Raw genomic sequence first — 20,575 nt, forward strand, 5'->3', positions numbered from 1 at the left:
TGCAGCTTTGAAATCCCTGGCTAGCCCATCTGTGTTGTGATTTATTCACACTGTTTTGTTTATTCACAGCAAATTTCTAGATTTCAGGGAAAAAGGGAAACATGTTCTTCATGGGCAGCTGCGAAATGCACTGAATCATGTCCTGAGTTCCTGTGTCTCCACTTCTCCTTGGCTTAGAAATTAATGTTAAGCCCTGAGTGCACTATTCCCCGCTGTTGGACCATGTTTGTTTAACTGATCTGGCTTGTGACACGGTTTTATGGCTCCACTTACCTTCTGCTGGCCCAGCTGTGACATTGGCTTGCAGTTCAGGTCCATAGGCGATCGTTCGGGCTTGCACTCTGAATAAATAGGTCATGCCCTTGGTAAGATCCCGGACCTTCAACCAGCGTTGCCAGTTCCCTTTAATATCCACAGTCACCACCTTACTCACCCCTGGAAGAGCCACACAGAGATAGAAAAAGAAATAAGAGAAGGTTGCAACGCAAAAAAAAGAAATCAAGTGGAGCTTATTACATCTAGATGGGAAGCAAAATTATCTAACAGTTTGCTAAGAAAGTATTTCTTACAATTAGCAGGAGTTTAAGTAGTGATAATAGCCAATTTTCAGCACTGATAAGTATAATTAGAGTTTAAGCTTGATAAGTGGGTACTGACAAGAAAAAAACCTTACAACACAACTGGGAAATTACCAAGAGACTACATGCAACTTCACTCATTATTCTGGGAAGAAAGGAGGAGGTAAACGAAGAGGACTGCATGTTGCAGGCTGCTTCCTAAGCAAGCGCTTCTCCACTGCTGCTTTGCCAAGTCACCTGCAATGCTGCCTGCAGGAGGGAACGAGGGCCAGGTTCCTCCCTTTCATCTTGTCCTGTCATTTCCACCATTAGCAAGTGAGTGCAGAATGAAGGACGTATTACTATATCTCACGGGTAACTTGTGGGTATAAATGCCACTGCCGCCAGGGATGCAATCAAAGCACAATTAGCTGGGACAAGGCTGAAGTCATGACTTGCGCTGCACTTTAGTCCCTCTCTAAGGATTTTTCTGACATGGGTGAATTAAAGTCAGTGCTGTTTCCTTCAGCAAGCTTCCCACTTTTATGTTTAGGTTCTCAATGCAACATAAAGGGTAGACTGACAATGAGTACTTCAAACCAAAACCAAAACTCCCTAGTTTTCACTGAAGTTTTCTAAAAGTAAGCCAACGGAAAGAATTTGATCCATAAGAAGCTTTACAGAACAGAAAGTTTGAATTTACAGAGTCCTTTTGGCATTTTTTCTGGTTCTGTAGATGTACATAACACATCTCAAACCAAGAAACTTGGAAACGGGAGGATGTTTCTCCCAGTAGAGAAGGCTGTTCGCTAGTTTATCTTTCCAGAAAAATGCAGAAAAGAACACGGTTTTCAATCCAGACGCTTATTTCATGCAAATCAAGTTGTGTCTTTCAGGTTTTATCAGATAAATAAAGAGTAATGTCCAAGCGATTTCTGTCCAACGTTTTCTCCCAGATACAACTTAGAACTCAGGGAATCTTTCCTTGGTTAATGAGGAAGCAGTAAAAGCGCTTCCTCCTTCCCTAGGTGTACTATTTCATTTTTCTGAGACAAATCAGGAAGCATTTGTCATTTTGAAGCTACGTTCCATAAAAAAGGAACTGTTAAAAAAGCCTCCGGGGCAATTTTGTTGTCTGTGGTTGTGTAAAACATAACACTCCAAAGCTTAAACAAGAAAAGGTCAAGCAGGGAGAAGACCGTGCTAAAGGACAGATCGCTGCTAGAAAGTTTTGCACAATCTGCAGGTTTTAAGTGGTGGTTTGTGAGTGGGAAGGCAGGAGATGTCATAACGGTGAGGATGCTCAGCCAAAGACACAAATGGGTGTAAACATGCAGGGAAAACCTGCCAGCCCCACAAGTCCCCAGCACTCCGCACCATTATGTGCTCCATCTTTGAATGGGCTTGGCTTTGCCTTGCTCTCTAAATAAAGGAACATGGCTTTTCTATCAGAGGAAAATTATGGTATCGAGATAAGGTTGGGAAAATAGATGTTTCCTGAAAGAAAAACGTTTGCACAAGCGCAAATAGGTAGAAACCGGAAAATAAATTTAGGGAAAAATGTAGAATGCGAGGAAAAGCTCTCCATAACCTCTCTGCTCGCATCAGAAATCTACAGGGGGAGGAAGGAGAGACCAAGTGGAGTCAGAGACAGCACAGGCAGAGGTGGGGAAGAGAAGGAAAGAAAACAAAGACTGTGAGGATGTTAAGTCAAATGCATGCAGAGAAAACACGATCTGACACTTCCATATTTTCAGGGGAAAAAATGTATTCTTAAACATTGTGTAGGAATGAGTAAAAGGCAGGAAATGCCCCAACAGCCCAAACCTCCTGCACACCCTCTGCACATTTCTTGGTCAGAATTAGAAATGCTTTCTGCACTCAGACCTGACAGGCTGAAAGTGCTTTTATTCTCATGTTTTCAATCCTGAATATAACTTTATCAGTGCATGAGACATGGACATTGAGACAATATGGATCTTCATTCCTTACAGAAGAAGCAAATCCAAGTGATTGATATTCTTATTTCTTTGGATAAGAGTTTAAAATGGATTGGCAATGGCTGAAATTACTCTCCCTGTTGTCACGTTGCCATAGCTGGACATCCTATTGAACTATTGGCAATCTACCAGGAATATAAAAATATTAATAAGATCATCACAAACTTTGTAATCTTTTCTAATTCACCTTTGGGACGAATTTACATTTGTTTTCAGACAAATTGCCAAATCCTTCTCTGTTGTTGTTCTGGCAAATTAATGAAACATTTGTGGCCACCATGTTGTTGCAGTCCAGCTTAAATCTAGCACTGGGTTTAAAATGCTGCTGGAAAGTCTGTGTAAACAGACACAACTAAATCTCGATCACAGTTACTCTCCCCTGTCAGAAGCGGCAGTGGTAGCAGTGATGAGTAGCACATTTGATGCCCGGGCAAGCTTTGCGACAGCAGAAGTGACACTTGATGCGATAAGCAACACAAATGTGTCTGACGACTATTCTGGGATGGAGCCTAGTCAGCAATTTCAAAGCACGATGTGGGGAGACAATCAGGCACTTTCAGGCTGAGTTTCCTCTTCACCCGTACGTACCAGGTAACGATGGCAGCAAAACTGACTTTTCAAATCACACAGAATACAGTTTGTGCAAGAAAATGAGAGAGGACAGACAAAAGCTATATTCCACAATATTATAGTTTGCTGAGCGGTTTTGGCAAAAGCAGAATTGTTTTACTTACCCTCTGCCACCTGGCTTCTCTTGGAAAATGGCAGGGAACAAGTAGGAAATTGGGCAGAGATAAAGGATACTAGAGTGCTTTTCTGTCATTTCCCCATGAATATGTATGATCGGAGGTCTTTCTTACCCTGGACGGGAGCCAAAGGCTCATAGACTACTCGATAACCCTGCAGGACTCCATTTGCTGCTGTCGGCTCGCCCCAAGACACATTGAGTGTAGTGCAAGTGATTTCAGAGAACGCCAAGAAGCTGGGAGCACTGGGTGCTGAAAGGATTACAAAGAGATTGAATTGCAGGAGGAGCAGTCAATCTGATATACATATATATTATAAAACATTGCTTTATTTGCCCGGCCTAAATCTAAAAGGAAACAAGCTGAGAATGGGATTTGTCAATTGTATCCAAATGTCCTGTAATCAATCAGAAATTCAGCCTGTCCTAAGAAAAGCAGCTGCTCGGCTCAAGGAGCAAGCGAAGGGATCAGACACAGAAGGGAAAGACCCTCACAGGGACACTAAGTGTGCAAAGTTCTCTAGCTGCCGGTTTTCAGAACGGTTGTAGGATTTTAACGTTTGTTATTCCCCATTATCTTTGGTGAAAATGTGCTGCAGAAGCTAAAATGCAGGGCTCAAGGACAGAAGGGTGCGACGTGAGCACACAGCCCGGGTGAACGCTCCTCTTCATAGCCAGCACCAAGGGCATCGCTTTCACCCTGTGCTGGAGCTCGCCCACCATGGTCGTGTCCATGGGACAGCTCAGTCTGACTGATTGCTTCAGAAAAATAACATTAAAACAAACAAGTAAGGAGGAATTATAAGGCCAGGCTGGACGGGGCTCTAAGGAACATGATGTAGCTGAAGACATCCTTGCTTATTGCAGGCGGCTTGGACTAGATGAGCTTTGAATGCCTCTTCCAATCCAAACATTTCTAGGATTCTATGATCAAAAGTGCAATATTTCCCTCACAGGACTGTTTGGGGAATTTCCACAGGGGACAAGTTCTTTTGGATTTTCAGGTGTGATAGCAGAGGCCAGAAGCAGACCCACAGAGAGCTTCCTTCTGGACCAGCCTGTGAAGGAATCGGTCCTTCTGCCTGTCCTCATTTCTGCTGTTTCACTCCCTTTCCCGCATGGTCCACTTATTTGATTCCTTTCCCCCCCGCAAACCCTCAAGACCATTGTAATGACCCATCCAAAAATTAAATCTAACCACCAGTGCCCTCCTGCACCCACTTCCCTTTCACCAGCTGCCCAGTTACGTGTCGGTCATCACCAAATCCATGCTTTGAGACAAGACGAGGGTCCCGTACCCGCCTGGTGTGTCCTGCCCTGCGAGGGGCTGCTCCTGGGGCCGTCCCCCGCCGCGTTGAACGCGGAGATGCAGACCATGTACCGCGTGTGGCTGGTCAGGTTTTTGAGCCGGACTGTCGTCTCCGGGAGGAAAAGGACCTTCACCTTCTCCGTGTCATTTTGGGTGTCGCTCTCCCAGTAATAAATCTGTTGAGACAGTGAGATGTTTTAGTATATCCTACGCCTAGGAAGTATTTGGGCAACGCAGGTATACAAGATCAGGAAGATGGTGCAGTCTTGCTCTGGACTCCTACATTAAATGGGATACTAATGCTTTTCACCACGTGCCCCATTTTTTATCTTCCTTTGGCAAACTCCCTCAAGTCCAGAGACTGTGGAGCTGAGTACATCACTCAAAACCAGACTGAAGAACATGGCCTAATGACAGTAGATAAGAGCTGCCAGAGTTCACCGATGAGAGGTCAGTTTTTAAATTCTCCCTGAAATGCGAGCTGCCTGTCAGCACCAGCATCCTGATACGATGCTCCGTAATTCACCTCCACACGCACACAATGGTTTTGTGTTCACCGGACAGCCATGCAAATGGCCTCCTGAAAAGGGTAATAAAGCCCTTCCTTAAAGTTCCTTGAGGTACTTTTCCTTATTCTTCCCTTACGTAATTTTTATCCTGTTGCCATTAATTTAGGCTTTGGACAAGTCCTTTCCAAGAGGAAAAGTGGTGCCAGCCCTACTTATTTTACAGGCCTGGCAGCAAGAGCATTACAACAGGCCAAAGCAAGCCAGAAAGTTGAGGGAACGAGCCAAGGCAAGACTCCACCTTGGCTCTACAAGCCAAGCTGTTAGAGCCATCTATATACGTACAAAAGGAAAAGAACATGAATTGATATATAAGGATGCTTGTTACTGCCAAGAAAGGATGCCAGATTATTCACATTGGCTTGGCTTTTCTTCGCTTATGGACCTAAATTCATGGAGAGAGGCAGAGCCAGACACTGAACCCCAGCCAAGCTCCAGTGTTTGTAGACTTGCCCATTTCCACTCTCTGAGGGTCCATTCTCATGCTGGAAAAGCTAAACAACATGCCTCTGCAACGTGCTCCTCTCCTATGAACCACACGCAATTAATACTATGATTAAATTTTGTTAAAGTTAAGGAAATGAAACAATAGCTTGGAGAAAACTCTGCTTTTCCTACTGGTTTGTAATACTTTATAGACAGAAAGCTCAGTTAATTTTCTTCAATACATTTCTTGCCCCTAGCTCTTGCGTGTCTGTTGCTTTTTGGAGCAGATACGTTGCCTGCATAAGTGGAGTTGCTTCCTTATCTGCATACCCTGTTTCCCCATGCTCTCCTTCTCCCCAAAAAGCAACATACTTTGCCTTTTCTTCCCCCTAATCTCATTCTTTTGATTTTGGGACTTAGTGCCATTTCCATACTGCAGTCTGAACGCTGGTTTAATTTTGCCTTACGCAGTGAAGGCAACTGCAGTTTGTAGAGCTATCTCACATGTCACAGCAACACCAAGCAAGATAAATGCAACCAGTAGGAACAGGAGGATTGCCTTGTAGCCTTGGATGTTCCCATTCTGGCTGTCGGCGGGAGGGGGGTCCCAGGTGAGCTCCAGCTGGCTTGCAGAAAGGGAATTCACTTGGATGTTCTGTGGGGCCAGTGCCGGTGCTAGAGAGAAAGGAGGACAGAAGAATTAAGAGCGACAAGCAGAACCAGTTCACATCCAGGGTGCAGTTTTCCATTCCTGGGAGGAGCCAGGACAGACTCTGTTTACACCACCAGCGTCAGCCCTGGGGTGTCTGTATCACCGGGAAGTCTCAGCAGGAGTAGCCGAGTCTCTGGACATGGCTGTGTTCCCACACAAACTGGGTTAGACAACGAATCAACTCGATCTTGCCAGCGGCTCTGGACAAGAAAGGAGGATTTGGTCTCCATTATGGCAACGTTAGGGGCTTGCCTTTGGCAGCCACGCTGTGCCTGACCCACCTCTCCTGAAGTCCCCGGCAGCCCCTTGTCACCACCAGCCCGTTCCGCAGCAAACCTTTACAACAGCCCGCTTGCGACGCTCCAAGACTTAGGACCACAATACTGCCTGAATTACCTCCAAAACCAGTGAGATGCTAATCAATTCAACTAATATTTTATGTATGACGTCTTCTAGCTTGCTGCTTGTTAGCTCTGCTTAAATTATACCTTCACATTCACATGCTGGCCCTCTTTGGATCCTGACAGCGTTTCTTCTTTGTATTGTGCTGTGCTAGAAAACTAATCTTTGAGTGCACCTGGGTCACACCACCATTCCCTTTGTCGGGATCCAACTTGGTGCAGGTGGATTTTCTTCCCCAGTGGCCAGCGAGGACGGTCTGTGTTCCAGACCTGCTGTCTCTGCCTCCAGCAGGTCTTAACAAAACAGCACATGTTCTGCTTACAGAAAAGGTGCCCAAGCGTGTCCTGTTCAAACTCCAGAAGCAGGCAGAGAAAGGCAGGGCAAAGGGTACGCTTCTCCTTTCTCCATGTTCACGGTGCCGTAGCCTTCACCCAGACCACCAAGAAAGCTGCATCTCGTCTCTCTGCCCCTTTATGGGCCATAAATAGAAGTGATAAAACATTCACTACCCGAGTCAGATAGCCCCGGTTATCTGTTCCTCTGGAGATTTCTTTCTTTAGACAGAATGACCTTCATAAGTCACACTTTTCTACCAATACTCCCTCCCTCCAGAGTTATAAAATAAAATAGTAATTAACACCCACTCAGCCTGACACCAACTATTTATTTTGTTCTAACTGTGTGGTTTCCATATTATCACTGCCCACCCTGCCGTTAATGGAAATGTTAATAACCAGCGCCAGGTTGTTGTGACAGATGCTTGGGCTCATTATCAGAAATTCTTATTTACCGCTCCATTAAACGACAGAATCGCACAAAAAAACAATTCAATCAAAACTAACTGGAGGAATTTTAACAGCCACATTAATAATCCAAAACATAAATAAAGTTAATGTCTTTTGCTTGTTTGCCATCGGCAACTCTATTGCAAAATTATTGCTGTACAATTAAAACGTGAAAGGCAAAATTGAAAATAGCCTTTATTCCAGTGCACAGTTAAAACTATTTATTATAGGTTTTTTGTTTCCTTTTTGGCGGGATGTAGCGAATGCAGGAGGTGACAGTGGCCACCAGTAAAATACAGCTGGTTCGCAGGGATGCACCCGTTTAATTGCTGCCCCGTCTTCTCCCTTTTGCTGGAGAAGCGACGGGAGCAGCCGCCGGCTGCTTTCAGTGCAATGTGGTGCCGTTCTGCTACGGACCAAAAGTCTGAAGGTTTTGAGTCTTTCACAGCACACAGAGAGCGAGGCCAAACCCATCACACAGTAGAAACCTGAAAATACACCTCGGAGATTTGCAGCTGATGACGTGCTCAGGGAAACGGGAATATGTACAACCACAGAAGAACACGGATCACTTTCAGCTATGTGTTTTCTTTCAAGGTAGTGGCACTACTGCCTGTCCTGAGCTGACAGCTTCAAAGTGCTCTCAATACCCAGGTCTGAAGCGGCACCTACGACAACATTTGTCTTTGGATCCCATGTGCCAGCCTGCAACAATCGCCACTTCCCAGAAGAGCCGGTGTGCTGCCACAACACCGCCGCGTATCCCCAAACCCTGTTTGCGGCGCGACTGAGAAACGCGATGGTTAAAACCTGCCAGCGATCATTCTCCACTGACACGCTCGCTGCTGGAGCTGCACTTTTGCTGGCACCGTGGCGGAAAATTTGATGGGAGGAAAAACAAAGACGACGTCGCGGAAAAAAGACATTTCTCTTCGCTACCCCAGAGCCTCGGCGAGATGCAAATTGTTTGGTTTCGTGCCCTGTGAGTCGGTCCCTCTGTTCGACTTTCAAAGGCTGACGTGTCCCTCCTCTTCTAAGCACAGATTTCTTGTTGACAGCAAGGGACAGCAGAAAAGTGCTGCTGACGCTTGATGTGGCTCCGTGCAGACAGCACGTTACGTTAAGGGTGAAATGAAGTACTTTAAAAAGAAAGAAACACATCCCTAAAGACTCTACCTGTTTGAAAGCCCAAACTATTCCCTGAATGTGCAGACAGCCTGTGCCAATAAAAACAAGTGCATTTTAAAGGTGAATTCAAAAGCCTTTTACCTTCTAGGAATGCAGTTCAAGATTACCGAGCTCTGATTTTTTTCATGGCTGGTGAAATCACAAATACATAAAAAGCAAGGTTAAAGCTGCATACCCCACACTGCTTTAGGTGTTAGTGACATTATCAACTATAGCAGGAGTGATAGAGATCCCTGAGGGTCCAAACTCAGCTCTTGGCAGGGGGAAAGCGTTCCACTTTTCCTGAAGAAAAGCTGTGTGTATTCATGAAGTCTAATTCTGTGCACGTATCTTGCCTTGGAATCTCATGCAGATATTTATAAACATTTCTTTCCTTATCTGATTTCAATTCACCTTTGAGATTGTCTCCTTGAAACTCGCCCTCAGCCAAAAAAAGAGAAAGGCTGAGCAGGTTGTATAGCAATTAGTAGAAAAATAATGACATCCTCAGACTGGGATGATGTTGGCAGGATCATGTAAAGACAATAAATCTACCTGGAAATGCAAGAGAGAGTCAAAGCGAGCCTGCGAATAAAGTTACACATCTAAACCCACATTTAAACAAAGCACTGCCCTCAATTTCCAGCCGTACCGAACAGCCTCCGCTCGCACCGCAGTCAATTTGAGCTTGCAAATGCTTATAACCTTTAAAGAGAAGGTGCTTAAATCCCCGGTGGTTTGCCCGCACCGCAGCTCAGTGCAGTGCAGAAGGGTCACCTCAGTTTTCCTCCCTGCCTGCTTGGGATATTTGCTCTCCGGGTTGTGTGGCACCAAGAGCTTTTCATCAATATAGAACTACTATTGCTTTTCTTTGTGACAGTTGCCACGATGCTCTGTAGCTCAGGTAGGCTACAAATCCTCGTGATTCATTGGTAAATGTAGTAACTTTCTATGAAGCATTCCTTGGTGCTCTTCCTTCTGCTCCAGCTTCTTGGTAGCAAAGGATTTATCCTCTACTGACTTTCTAATTGTTTCTGCAATGCCAGTATTATGTCAGGAAATTCATAGACAAGTCTGGGACAAGATTTCCCGATATTCACACCATTTACATAAACACGCAGGCAAAAGTGAGGAGAAAAATGCAGTGAAAGAGATTGAAGATTTTCTGTGTATCAGCTTGATCCCACAGTTCCAAACAATCCCAAGCAAATTTCTGGTTTGTAAAGACCTCTGATCCTTTTGTATCTAGCAAGCGTTTTTCCCCCAGTTCATCAAAGCATGCTTTTGTGAACATGCCTGCTTTTATTCCCTAGTAATCAATATATTTGCATTTTGGTGTTAGCACCTAGAGGCCAAAATCTCATTGCACAATGTGTTGCATAAACACATAACAAAGAGACAGCTCCAGGCCTAAAAAGCCTCTAATCTGGATGTCTACACATTATAATGGAGGGGTGGTTGCAGCATGTTCTGACATATCAGCTGTAATCTTATCTACCTAGTGAGCAACAACAAGAGAGAAGACACAGCAATACTCGGCGTAGCATGTACTGACAAATGCTGCACAGGCAGAAGCTCCAAAGTTTACAGCCCGGTTCCTGACACACAGAGTCATGGAAAATAGAGCTGGAACGGATGTGGAGAGGGCTCAGAGATCCATCCTCCTGCGTCACACTGCGCTTCAGCTCGGGTGTTTGTGTAATCTCCATCACTGACCTCTTCCCGGATTCCCCTGCCATCCCCACATAAACTCTGCAAGCACATCCTTATTTTAATATCTCTTAGAGTAAATCCTTTTTTCCTTTTTTAATGTCTAGCCTAAACCATCCTCACCGTGTAGAAGTTCTCTCCCTGCAGTGGCACAGAAAACAGATTGTTTCTTCTCCCGTTGCAGCTACTGCCCTCAAGTTATGGTGTAGATAAGCAACAGTTAAGTGGATTATAAAAGCCAAACACAACACAACAAACAGAAGGCCACGAGATAAAACAGCCGGACCGATTGCAGAATGGGCAAAGTGAAATGCAAGGGGTTTTCTTGCTTAGAGAAGGGAGGGAAGGATGACACCTCCCCAGAAAGAATGAAGAGGTGCATCTGCAGATGTTTGCAGTCACTCCTCCCATGAGGGCAAGGCAGCTTGAGAGAAAAATGTTCAGTGTTTATTGGCCATTTTCTTACAGAGTCTGGGAAAAAGAGGGGGGAGCGAGGAACGCTTCCTCTGCACCATCAGGAATGCTGCGTGAATGATGCTGATTAGTTCAATAACAATTAGTTAATTGTGCTTCAAAAACAGCTACTGCGAAGCTGCTTGCTGCTGTGACAATGCAGCACAAACTATTTTTAGAATGTAAAAGATGTTTCCCACCAGTTTCTGGCTGGTTTAAGCTAGGCTACGTTTTGTGGTGGATGTACACACTTTTTCCCAGGGCTGCACTTTCTGGGGTTGCTCTGATGTATTTCAGATGCAGTGGGACAAACAGACACATGACAAAAGCTGGGGGGGACGACAGTGTGTGTGTGCATAGCAAGTAGACATAACCAGCTTTTAATAGGAATTGACCCTTTTTTTCAGGGATGTTGATTTGTGTGATATATGTGTTAATTTACATGGTTGCATAGACCAGTGTAAGGGAAACTGAAACATCTCCGAGTGTACAAGACACCAGTGGAAGTCAATAAATGAAGAGCTTGAACATCTCCCTCACCCTCAAGAACACTGATCAAGAGGGAGCAGAATCTAATCGATGCAGAAATAGGAAGATAAACAGGCAAACCTATCTTGGTGGAGAGGAGAAAGAGAATAGCTGCCATATTATCTGGGTAGGCAAACGCTTGGCCCCCTCCTTGTATACTACACTTAGTACAGTAGCTGTGCTTTACCCCATCACATTTTTAAGGGTATTAAGGTCAGGAAAAAGCATGAATAAAAACAGCTGTAAATGATACCCAAATGTAACATTCCCAGCTTCTTTGCTTAGCACTGGGAAGCTTCCCAACATTGACTATGCACACGTCTTCAGCATCTGCAGAGATAGGAGAGGGAGGTGTGGGTGGAGGGAGGAAAGAGGGAAGGATGACATTCACTGCACGTATTGGAAGAACACTGAAATGAAACAAGGGCTAGAAATGGAGCATCCTTCCCACAGACCCAGACTTTAGGAGGTTATCTGCCGATGCCGCTTTTTGAACTGAGGAGGCAATCACGGTCTGAGGAAGCCTCCATGGATATGACTTATTCACGAAGTACCTTCATAAACTGGCAAGTGACTCAAGCAGAAGCAATTCTCACCCTGCCCCTCACCATCTCTTCCAGCAGTGGCGAAAACACTATCGCTGTGATTACTAATCATTCAATCTGGGGTTGAGATTTCCCAATGAGCCATGTGCAATCCAGGATTTTCATGGGACAGGGCACAATCTGAGCGATGCAGAAAAAGTTACTGTGATGGCATTACAATGCCTACAAGTGAAGCAAATCTCACAGAACAGTACTGCGAAATAGAGCCTGCAAACAAAAACTAAACACTTTTCTTTTGCTGAAGCCCACAGTTCTACTTAGTTAATACAAACCTAAAATAAGGCTATCACATTGCATACTGAGATTATCCATCAAGGGACTGAGACCTCCTGGCCCAAAAGAAAAGCCCTTATGGAACTGTCAGGCTGCCTCTGGCAAGGGCATACAGGTGGTTAAAGGAGGAAGGGGGGAAATAATATAAAAAGGAGCTTTTTCCTCTATTTCTTTTGTGTCAACAAGGATATGATCACACAGGGGCAAGCAGCCCATCAGTCAGCAGAGACGGACCCGTGAGCAGGAACAGCATGAGTCTGACAAGCATTAGGTATGCGCAAACAAACACCCAGGCACAAACCTACAAGCTAAAACCCCTCTCGCTTACATCAATGCAAATGCGGGCAGAGCTCCGCTAAAGCTGGGAGAGCTCAGCCAGTGTGAACGCCGTGTAACCGAGAGCAGAGCCAGCTCTGAAGAGAGCGGGATCCACCCCCGGGGAGGCGCTGAAGGTTGTTGAAGGGTGCTGAGTGTTTGGTACTCCAGCCTTATCCTAGGAGAAGCACCAGGTTGGAAAGCACCGCTCTCAACTTCCTTGAAAAAGTTGACCTGTTAAACAGAGGCAAAATTATCTACTTCAGACTATTCCCCCAGGCTCCCTGCTTCCCAAGACGACTCCTCCATTTATAGTCATGTTCTACTCATTATATTTTGTTAATCCCACACTCTAATATCATAACACACAAGTTCATGGCAGCCAACAAAAGCACGCACTTAACGTTCACTAACAGTAACGGCAGCACCTACTAATGCCCAAATAAGCACCCACAACTCCTTATGCTCCACTAAAGCCAAGCGAATATATCGAATAACTAGGGTGAATCTCCACGGCGTTTGCCATATATCAAATGTTAAAAGCCATATTGGAAAAAGAGTCAAACTGAGCAGGTCAGATCCGCCACTGCGATAACCTTTCACTTGGCTTGAATGCAAGTTTGGGGAGCTGAAGCCCCCGAGGGATTAATTTGGGATTTATAGATTGCAAGGGTCAGGGAAGCCCGGGGAGGACTGAGATCTTGTGCTCCTGGGGAGAGAAAGATTACATTTACATTTTCTCGACTCTGAGTGAGAGTTTTCTCTCTCTTTGTTTAATCTGCACTCACAGCATCCCTGAGTTCATCCCTGTGGTCCTACACCCCCACATCACCTCCGTGTCCGGGCTGCTGTGGCCAAAATGTTGTAGAATATTGCTAATTCTTACTTTCATAGGAAAAAGTTGCAACTTTTTTTGTTTTCGGTCTACAACAGGCAACCTGAAATGCCTCCGGGTCCATGATTGACGATGGATACAGCAAACAGATGTCAGAAAAGAAAACCAACTGTGTTTCTCCACAGCTGGCTTCACAGCAAAGCCGTGCAGAGGAGGCAAAACCGCGGGAGTTGAGACCCGTATGAAAATACTTACTGCATTTTGCTCACATATCCCAGGATGACTGAAAACAAGCAGGGCAGGACTGCACAATTAGAGGAAACAGAAATTTGGCTGCAAATATAACCCTTTAGTCAAGAAATACTCAAACTCCAGCGTGTGTCTGCTTTAATATGAGTTATCAGCCAGGGGCTTCCCTACTTCTTTACCAGTGCAATTTATGGTCCGTTTTACTTTAGTACTGATTGCTCATGTTTTTGAAAGGAAGGTTAATTCTTCCGCTTTTAATAGAGTAGCTGTGGTGTTAGTTCAGTAAGGCTTTGCATACACGATCAGGCTTCTCGTCCCTCTGCCTTCCATGTACCGTGCCGGGATGGCCCTGCACTGGGTTCTTCACAGGCCATAGAACACAGCGGCAGAACAGCTCATTTGTCCTACCCCTCCCACTGCCGCTTGCACCCACTGCGGAACAAAGAAAGGAGTCCTGGTGATGAATTTGGGTACGGAGAGCCTTTCTGTCTTGGGCTGCAGCCAGTACCGAAAATCGACATCAAATTGTTGGGTTTGTGAGATGGAAGTTCATCATCTGAGCAAAATGTCGCGTGGCAAATGCAGCCCAACGCCACCCACAGCAGCAGCAGCAGTGGCGGAGATAAGCGAGCTCGGTTGATCAAAACCCAATGATATTTTTGCTTGGACAGAAACATCTTTCCTACATTGAGATGTCATAAAAAGACGCAATTAAACCACAGCTAAGCAGGAGCTGCAGCCCCGTATAAAGCGTTGTGCTGTACCAAGCGCTGCTTATGACCAATATTAACAACTTAACGAGCTGTTAATGAGGCACACATTCAGCTTTTACTTGCAGCATGAAAACATTGCAAATCATTTTAGGGAGCTTCTGGATTGTCGACAGAGAATTAAAAGTGTCAAATAAGCCCATCAAATCTATGTCTCAATCTGGACATTGCTTTCCAGTGCATTCTTTTAAAATTCCTTTTCCTATATGGTAGAATAACTTGCTTTGACAGCAGTACGACTCTCACTTAGACTTTGCTTCCTTCTGCCTTGACATTAGATTTCAGTCTCCAGAGAGCTGCAGGGATGTCTTTTTGACATGTTGACATTAAGGACACTTCTTCCATAGACTCACGCTGGCGCCGTTACTTTCTGTCTCACCGTTATACGAGCAGCTCCTGAGCTCAGCTACCAAATTTGGAAGTTTAATTATGAAACCTTTGTGCTCATCAGTAAACAGATTAAGAATGTAAAGCTACACTTAAAAAACCAGCCAGCTCGAACAGCAAAAGGGAGCCAAGGTTTATATAGAGAATTCATATCCGTAATTCCCCAGCAGTGCAGCAATACCAGTAACACACAAGGAATGAGTAATGCTCTAATGTAAGCACACTTTAGTTTGTTATTTTTTACTATCCTGTCACAGCCCTGCAGGATTAGATAACGCAGGCGAGTGCTATCTATACTGCTATTACCACCAGCGGAGCTGCATTGATGGGAACAACAAATCCAAATTAGACTTACTGCAGGCAAGCTCCAAGTGGAAACCACATATAGACGGAGGCCGGAGGAGTTTAAAATCCACCAAGATGGGATGTACCCAGTGGCTGATCCTACTTTCAGAGACAGAATGCTGTTAGGATACATGCATAATGGCTTCCAGTAATGTAAGAGAAACTGAGAAAAGGCTTGTGTCCCAGTCCAAACTGGAAATGTCTCACCACTGTTTTACTCCCCTGTCTTCCTATAGTTTGGCTTTCTTGCTCTGCTCTTTTAGTGCATTGTTGGAGAACATGGCTCAGATCTTTAACTCTGAGCTCAGAGAACTTCTCCTTCCTTCAAGAGAAAGACACTGGGGACAGGATGAAACCCGGAGTCACGCCTGGAGCAGGGTGTTCCCAGGATGGCTGTGTAAGGCTCATTCACAACTGAGCGTGATACTGGAACAGCTCTGAAGATTCTTTAAATTCAAAGAGGAGGGGAAAGGAAAATCAATGTTTCAAACACCCTGCCACCCCCCCAAAAGAAGCCTTTTGCTGATGTTCAGAAGTGTCGATTAAAAGGTTAATACCTTGGCATTTCAAAAGCTTGGTGCTTTTAAAGTGCCAACAAAGGTCAGTGTCTTTTGTTTAAAGTTTGAGCAAGTGAAACCAATAATTTATGTATTACAGTACTTTCCAATAGCTTCCCTTCATCCCCTTTTGTTTATCAAGGGAAGACACTGTCCCTAGGCTGACAGGTTTTAGGCTACTGCAATGTGAAATGGCCACGATAATCCTCCTCTCCCCTCTTCCAGGCTGGGATGGAAATGCCCACCCGGTTCTTCCAGCTGTGCCAGCAGCAACGCGCTCCCTATCTGCATATGCACAGCCAGGCTCCGAGAGACACGGCCACGTGTCCCCAGCCGATAGGAGAAAACAGCCACGGGGCCACAGCAGACTGATGGAAGCTGCCAGCTCTAACGCGCTGAAATGTTGTCATTCCTCTTGTAGGCTGTTAACAAGGAGGCACAGGGGACTTCTCTGCACAGCATCTTCTCAGCTACATTTGGGGCAGGGAAGGAGATAAAGCTCCTGTGCTATAAGAGAAAAGGGGGGGCCCAAAGAAGTGCTGTGTGATCTTCTTCTCCAGAAAGCGACTTATGATGGGGAGGTGACACCACGTAGCGTATTTTGTATGAACACGTGAAAAGAGCGAGGCCTGCAGAAAGAGATGAAAACAGTTTCTAAAGCAGTTGTGAAGTAGTTTATAAAGGGAAGCCAGGTGCCTGAGTCAAGTCTTTTCTTCCTTAAGAGGCTTCTTTTCTCTATTTTGGTTTCTCTTTCCAAAACCCAACCCACTATTTTTGGTCTTGGAGCTTTCCAGATGGTTTCTATTTCTTGCCAGGCAGCTCTGAGTTACGGGCAGAGCTGAGCTTCCCTCCATGTGTCAGCTATGGGTGGACAAAATAAAGTTTGTGAACTCCAGGAACACCTGTGGGGCCGCAGGCAAGAGGGCAGATGGAAATAATTGCAGATAACAGCAGGAAATTTGCTTTAGTGTCTGCCAGCTTCACTCCAAGAGGCAGATTCAGGTTTTTGAAGATGGTAAGAGAAGAAAGGTAAGAAGCAGTCAAACCTCTGTCCCACTTCTGTTCCTTTCCAAGCTACGGTTTCACTTGGAAGAAAGCGAGATGGCCAGCAAACCTTTTCTGTAAGACGACGGTGCAATCAAGGTGGCATTTTACGAGAGGACCGCTAAGGGGATCTCTGTTTCCCAGCTCTTTTTACTACTTGCCTTTCCCGTTGCAGAACCAGCTCTCAGAGACCATTATTAAAAAGAACGGCAACAACAACAGCCTCATCAGTTCTTGTGAATTCTGAAGGTCACCAATGTCGCCATCCGTTAAAATGGCGTACATCACCCCCCTCTTCACGCAAATGGATTTACAACCTGTTTAAAGGGTAGCGTCTCCAGGTGCACTGCACCCCTTCTGCCACCTCCTCTCCACACACGCGCGCTCTCCTCCAGCAGCAGCTGCTGCAAGAAATTATGAATTCCATTATTTTTCATCCAGAACAGCAGAACAGCTTTGCGGTATACGGGAGAAGCACTGGAGGCTGCAGGCTCGTTAGCACAGGATTTGTATTGCTGCCTTCCATTTTATTCACCTTCCCAAATTAGGTGACGCACGCCTGCCCCAAACCTGTGATTTCTGTTTAATTAAAATGCAGGTAGTGGAGTCTCCCGAACTCCAGAGCCCACCACACAATCAGACAGTGACAGTGACCTGGTAGAATAATGCTCTTGATATAGTGGCTGCTCTAACAGTCTTAATTTCAGTCGAGCAGAACAGCACCTCTGGTAGCAGCTGCATTTAGGGCTGGGATGGATATTGGTACCCAGCCTCCCACTGAACACTCGCTGCCTTCCCAATCAAAGCCGGCATCCCTGACAGCTGAACTGTTAAATGAATTAACAAGGCGAGAAGGGGGCTTGCCAGCGGGGCTGCGTCTCCCTTCCCAATTTCTGCAAGTGGTGGCTTTCAATTTTTCTGTCATTTGTCAGGAGAGGCACGTAGTTCTCTAACAAGCAGGGCAGAGCTGCAGCCAGCTCTAAAAAGGCAATGTTATGAGGACCTTCTGGTCCACGGAGGAGGAGGATCCAGATGCCTGAGGCAGGCAGGGGAAGGACACCGGCTCTGTTCAGACCGAACGGGCAGCGCGTCCTTCCCGGCTGCTCGGAGCACAAGGACTCCCAGCCTGTCCTCCTGGCATAGGAAGAATTACTCTGCCAGTGAGTTTTGCAAACATCCAGGCAGAACTCAAAACGGAGCCTTTGTCGGGCCTTTGATCTTATGGGCTACTGTAACAGAAAAACCCAAATGCATCCCGCTCCGTTATTCACCGGGCAGGTCAGGATAGAGAGATCTACAGCCCGTGCCTGGCCCTTTGCCTACCAGCATGTTGCTCTCCTCCAAAATTTCTCACTGCCCATCAGTCAGAGCCAAGTGAGACCTGAGCTCCCAAGGAGGCTGTTGGCTGGGGAACAGCTCAACAGCACCACAGGGCTCGACAGAAATTCCTTATTCGAGTACTTTTTACTCGTTAGATTGGCAAAACTGCCAGAAGGTTGGTTTTAATGGTGCTTTCTTTTCAAGTTTGTCAGGGGGCTCCATTGCCGACCAGAGCTTTTACTGTAAAAATCTATATAGAACAATCTTCAAATCTAACAGGGGAGAGCACAAGAGGGAAGGAATTACAGACATTCCTCCTTCTGCATCGCTCGTCTGGCTCCACCAGACCTAGAAGCTGACCAGCACATCAACCATCAGTATCACTTCCAGGTGCCCCACACTGTATGAAACACCCACCAGAACTGCACAGAACTGGGTATTTTAACTGAGCTGCCCTAAACCCAGCCCATTTCCCCAAAGGCACGTGTTGTATATTCCTTTTTACAACCGACAGAGGAATGTTCTCACCCCTACCAGAATTACTGCAACCGTTTCGCAGCGCTGAGACGTTGAGTTATCTGGGACCTTCCGACTGGGGACTGGGCCCCCTCAGTCATTTCGTGTTCAGTGCTGTGCCTGTGTTGTCAGCACTTATTGTTTATTGAGAAGGTTTTCTCCAGTTTTAACATGGATGCCCCATTGCTGAAGCTAAACAGACCCATTTTTTCCCAGCTTCCTGCTTAACTGCCTTTACCATGGCTAAGAACATGAAGCAGACAATAACAACAAAAACGTGTATTTCCACAGCACACTTTAACTCAAAGGTGTCACAAATCAATTTAAAACTTAAATTGCAATACCAGCTCCAATTACTTTACTCACAGCATAAATCACAGTCAGTTCTGGAGGTGGAAGGGGGAGTTATATAACAAAGCGTAATAACTTCACACAACAAGAGTGAAAATCGGCAGGAAGATCCCACATTCATCATTTCTACCGCATGAACGTGGACTGTCCCTAACCAGAGGTAAACCAGTGCCTCTAAAACACCATCTGAGTCCTGCTACAACTCCAGATACACCAGTTCTGCCTGTGGAAGAAGCTCTGGGTATCCCAGCTTCCTCCCAAGTTTGGCTCCTTCCACTGAGTTATAATAAGGAAGATCTGGACCATGAGATTAAAAGACACGACATAACAGCATTTCCTTGTTTCCCAGCTGATTTTCTGTGCTGCGTACATGTGTACAAACGCGTGTGCTGGCTCCATTTGCAGCAGTGAGATATTAACTCTGAAACAAAAATGTATTTGGAAGCCAGATACAGTTGGCTCCACTTGGGGCTTTCTTTGCTGTGGTTGCAGAAGTTGGAGCAGCAGCAAACTAGAAAAAAATATAACATGTAAATATTGCCAGCTGTCTCTCCAGAACCAGGCTGCTCTGATTAATTTATGATGTTTTCAGAGAAAGATAGTAAATGTTACACCATGTTTGAAATGAAAAGGTTAAGTAGAGTTTAAAAATGGTGCAGCAGAGTTTAAAAAAATAACGTGCTTTGCTTAGTTTTGAGCAATGGAATATTTAGTGAATAATAATAAAACCAATCTGCGCTGGGTTTGATAGCTTCTACATCCTAGCCTTGAGACAGAAGAACAAAAGTGTAATCAGATTTCTTCGCAGTGGCAGACTGAACAACAGGAGGGTGCGCGTCGCCTGTTCTTGTTCTAAGCTTCAAAAGAAGCTGCTGCGGGAATTGATACCATAACTAACAACTATGTCGGCGTCAGCCTCTCTCTGGCTGGGGTCACCATAAATACGACACCACCGCCACGGCTGTGAGGAAGACATCAGCTATTCCAGTCCTGCCTTTCTCAGCTAGAGAAGAACAGGCTCAGCTGCGGGTTATCTGGGCTCTGTAAGTCACCTGTTTCACAAGGTCTAGTTAAATGTCCTGATTTCTGCCTCCGGCCTTCCAATGGAAGGATATTAAAATGATCAGCAAGTTACATTTCATAAATACAGCTTGGATTCACACACTAAATCCATAAGCAAAGGCGTGAATAGTGCCACTGACCCTTCGGTAGGGGCTGGATGCAGGTACAGATTCGGCACGTCCCTGAGAGTCACCATCAGTGCCTCCACAGCCACCATTACACCAGCACAGTATCTTCTTGCCTTCCAAAGCATAAAAAACCAGCAAGGTGTGGTGCTCAGGCAATGTCTCTACACAGAGAGCTATAAAATAAAAGAACCAGCTTTCCAAGTCTCCCTTGTTTTGTAGTTTCGCTTCTTTTCCCTCGTGGCTTTCCTGTGCTCCACTTTTCACTTCTTTAACTTGAGTCAATCTCTCCCTCAGGCTAATTTGGTATGAACAGTCGTCCTCCTGCAACTCCAAAAATATTTTCTTCCTTTCAAATGCCCTTTCTCCCCTTACTCCCATAGACCAACTGGCTTTCCAATGGCAAGAAGCTGTCAGTGCAAACCTATTCCAGGAGAGGACGCTACAAAAAACCGTTTGTG

General features: G+C 45.4%; 1 protein-coding gene across 6 annotated transcripts in view; it reads right to left on the bottom strand.

Annotated features, from left to right (window-relative positions):
* The window catches only part of SDK1 (sidekick cell adhesion molecule 1), a 375,917-nt gene that overhangs the window by 27,881 nt on the left and 327,461 nt on the right, over nucleotides 1–20,575 (bottom strand). For all 6 annotated transcript variants that reach the window (XM_065850323.2, XM_071814947.1, XM_071814948.1 and 3 more), the window contains 4 exons: nucleotides 6,163–6,278; nucleotides 4,601–4,787; nucleotides 3,418–3,555; nucleotides 274–435 (listed from right to left, as the gene is read on the bottom strand). In XM_065850323.2, coding sequence (XP_065706395.2) covers nucleotides 274–435; nucleotides 3,418–3,555; nucleotides 4,601–4,787; nucleotides 6,163–6,278 — 603 coding nt within the window. The remainder of the gene's footprint in view (nucleotides 1–273; nucleotides 436–3,417; nucleotides 3,556–4,600; nucleotides 4,788–6,162; nucleotides 6,279–20,575) is intronic.

This window comes from Patagioenas fasciata, chromosome 15 (assembly GCF_037038585.1).
Source record: "Patagioenas fasciata isolate bPatFas1 chromosome 15, bPatFas1.hap1, whole genome shotgun sequence".
NCBI classification, from domain to species: Eukaryota; Metazoa; Chordata; class Aves; order Columbiformes; family Columbidae; genus Patagioenas; species Patagioenas fasciata.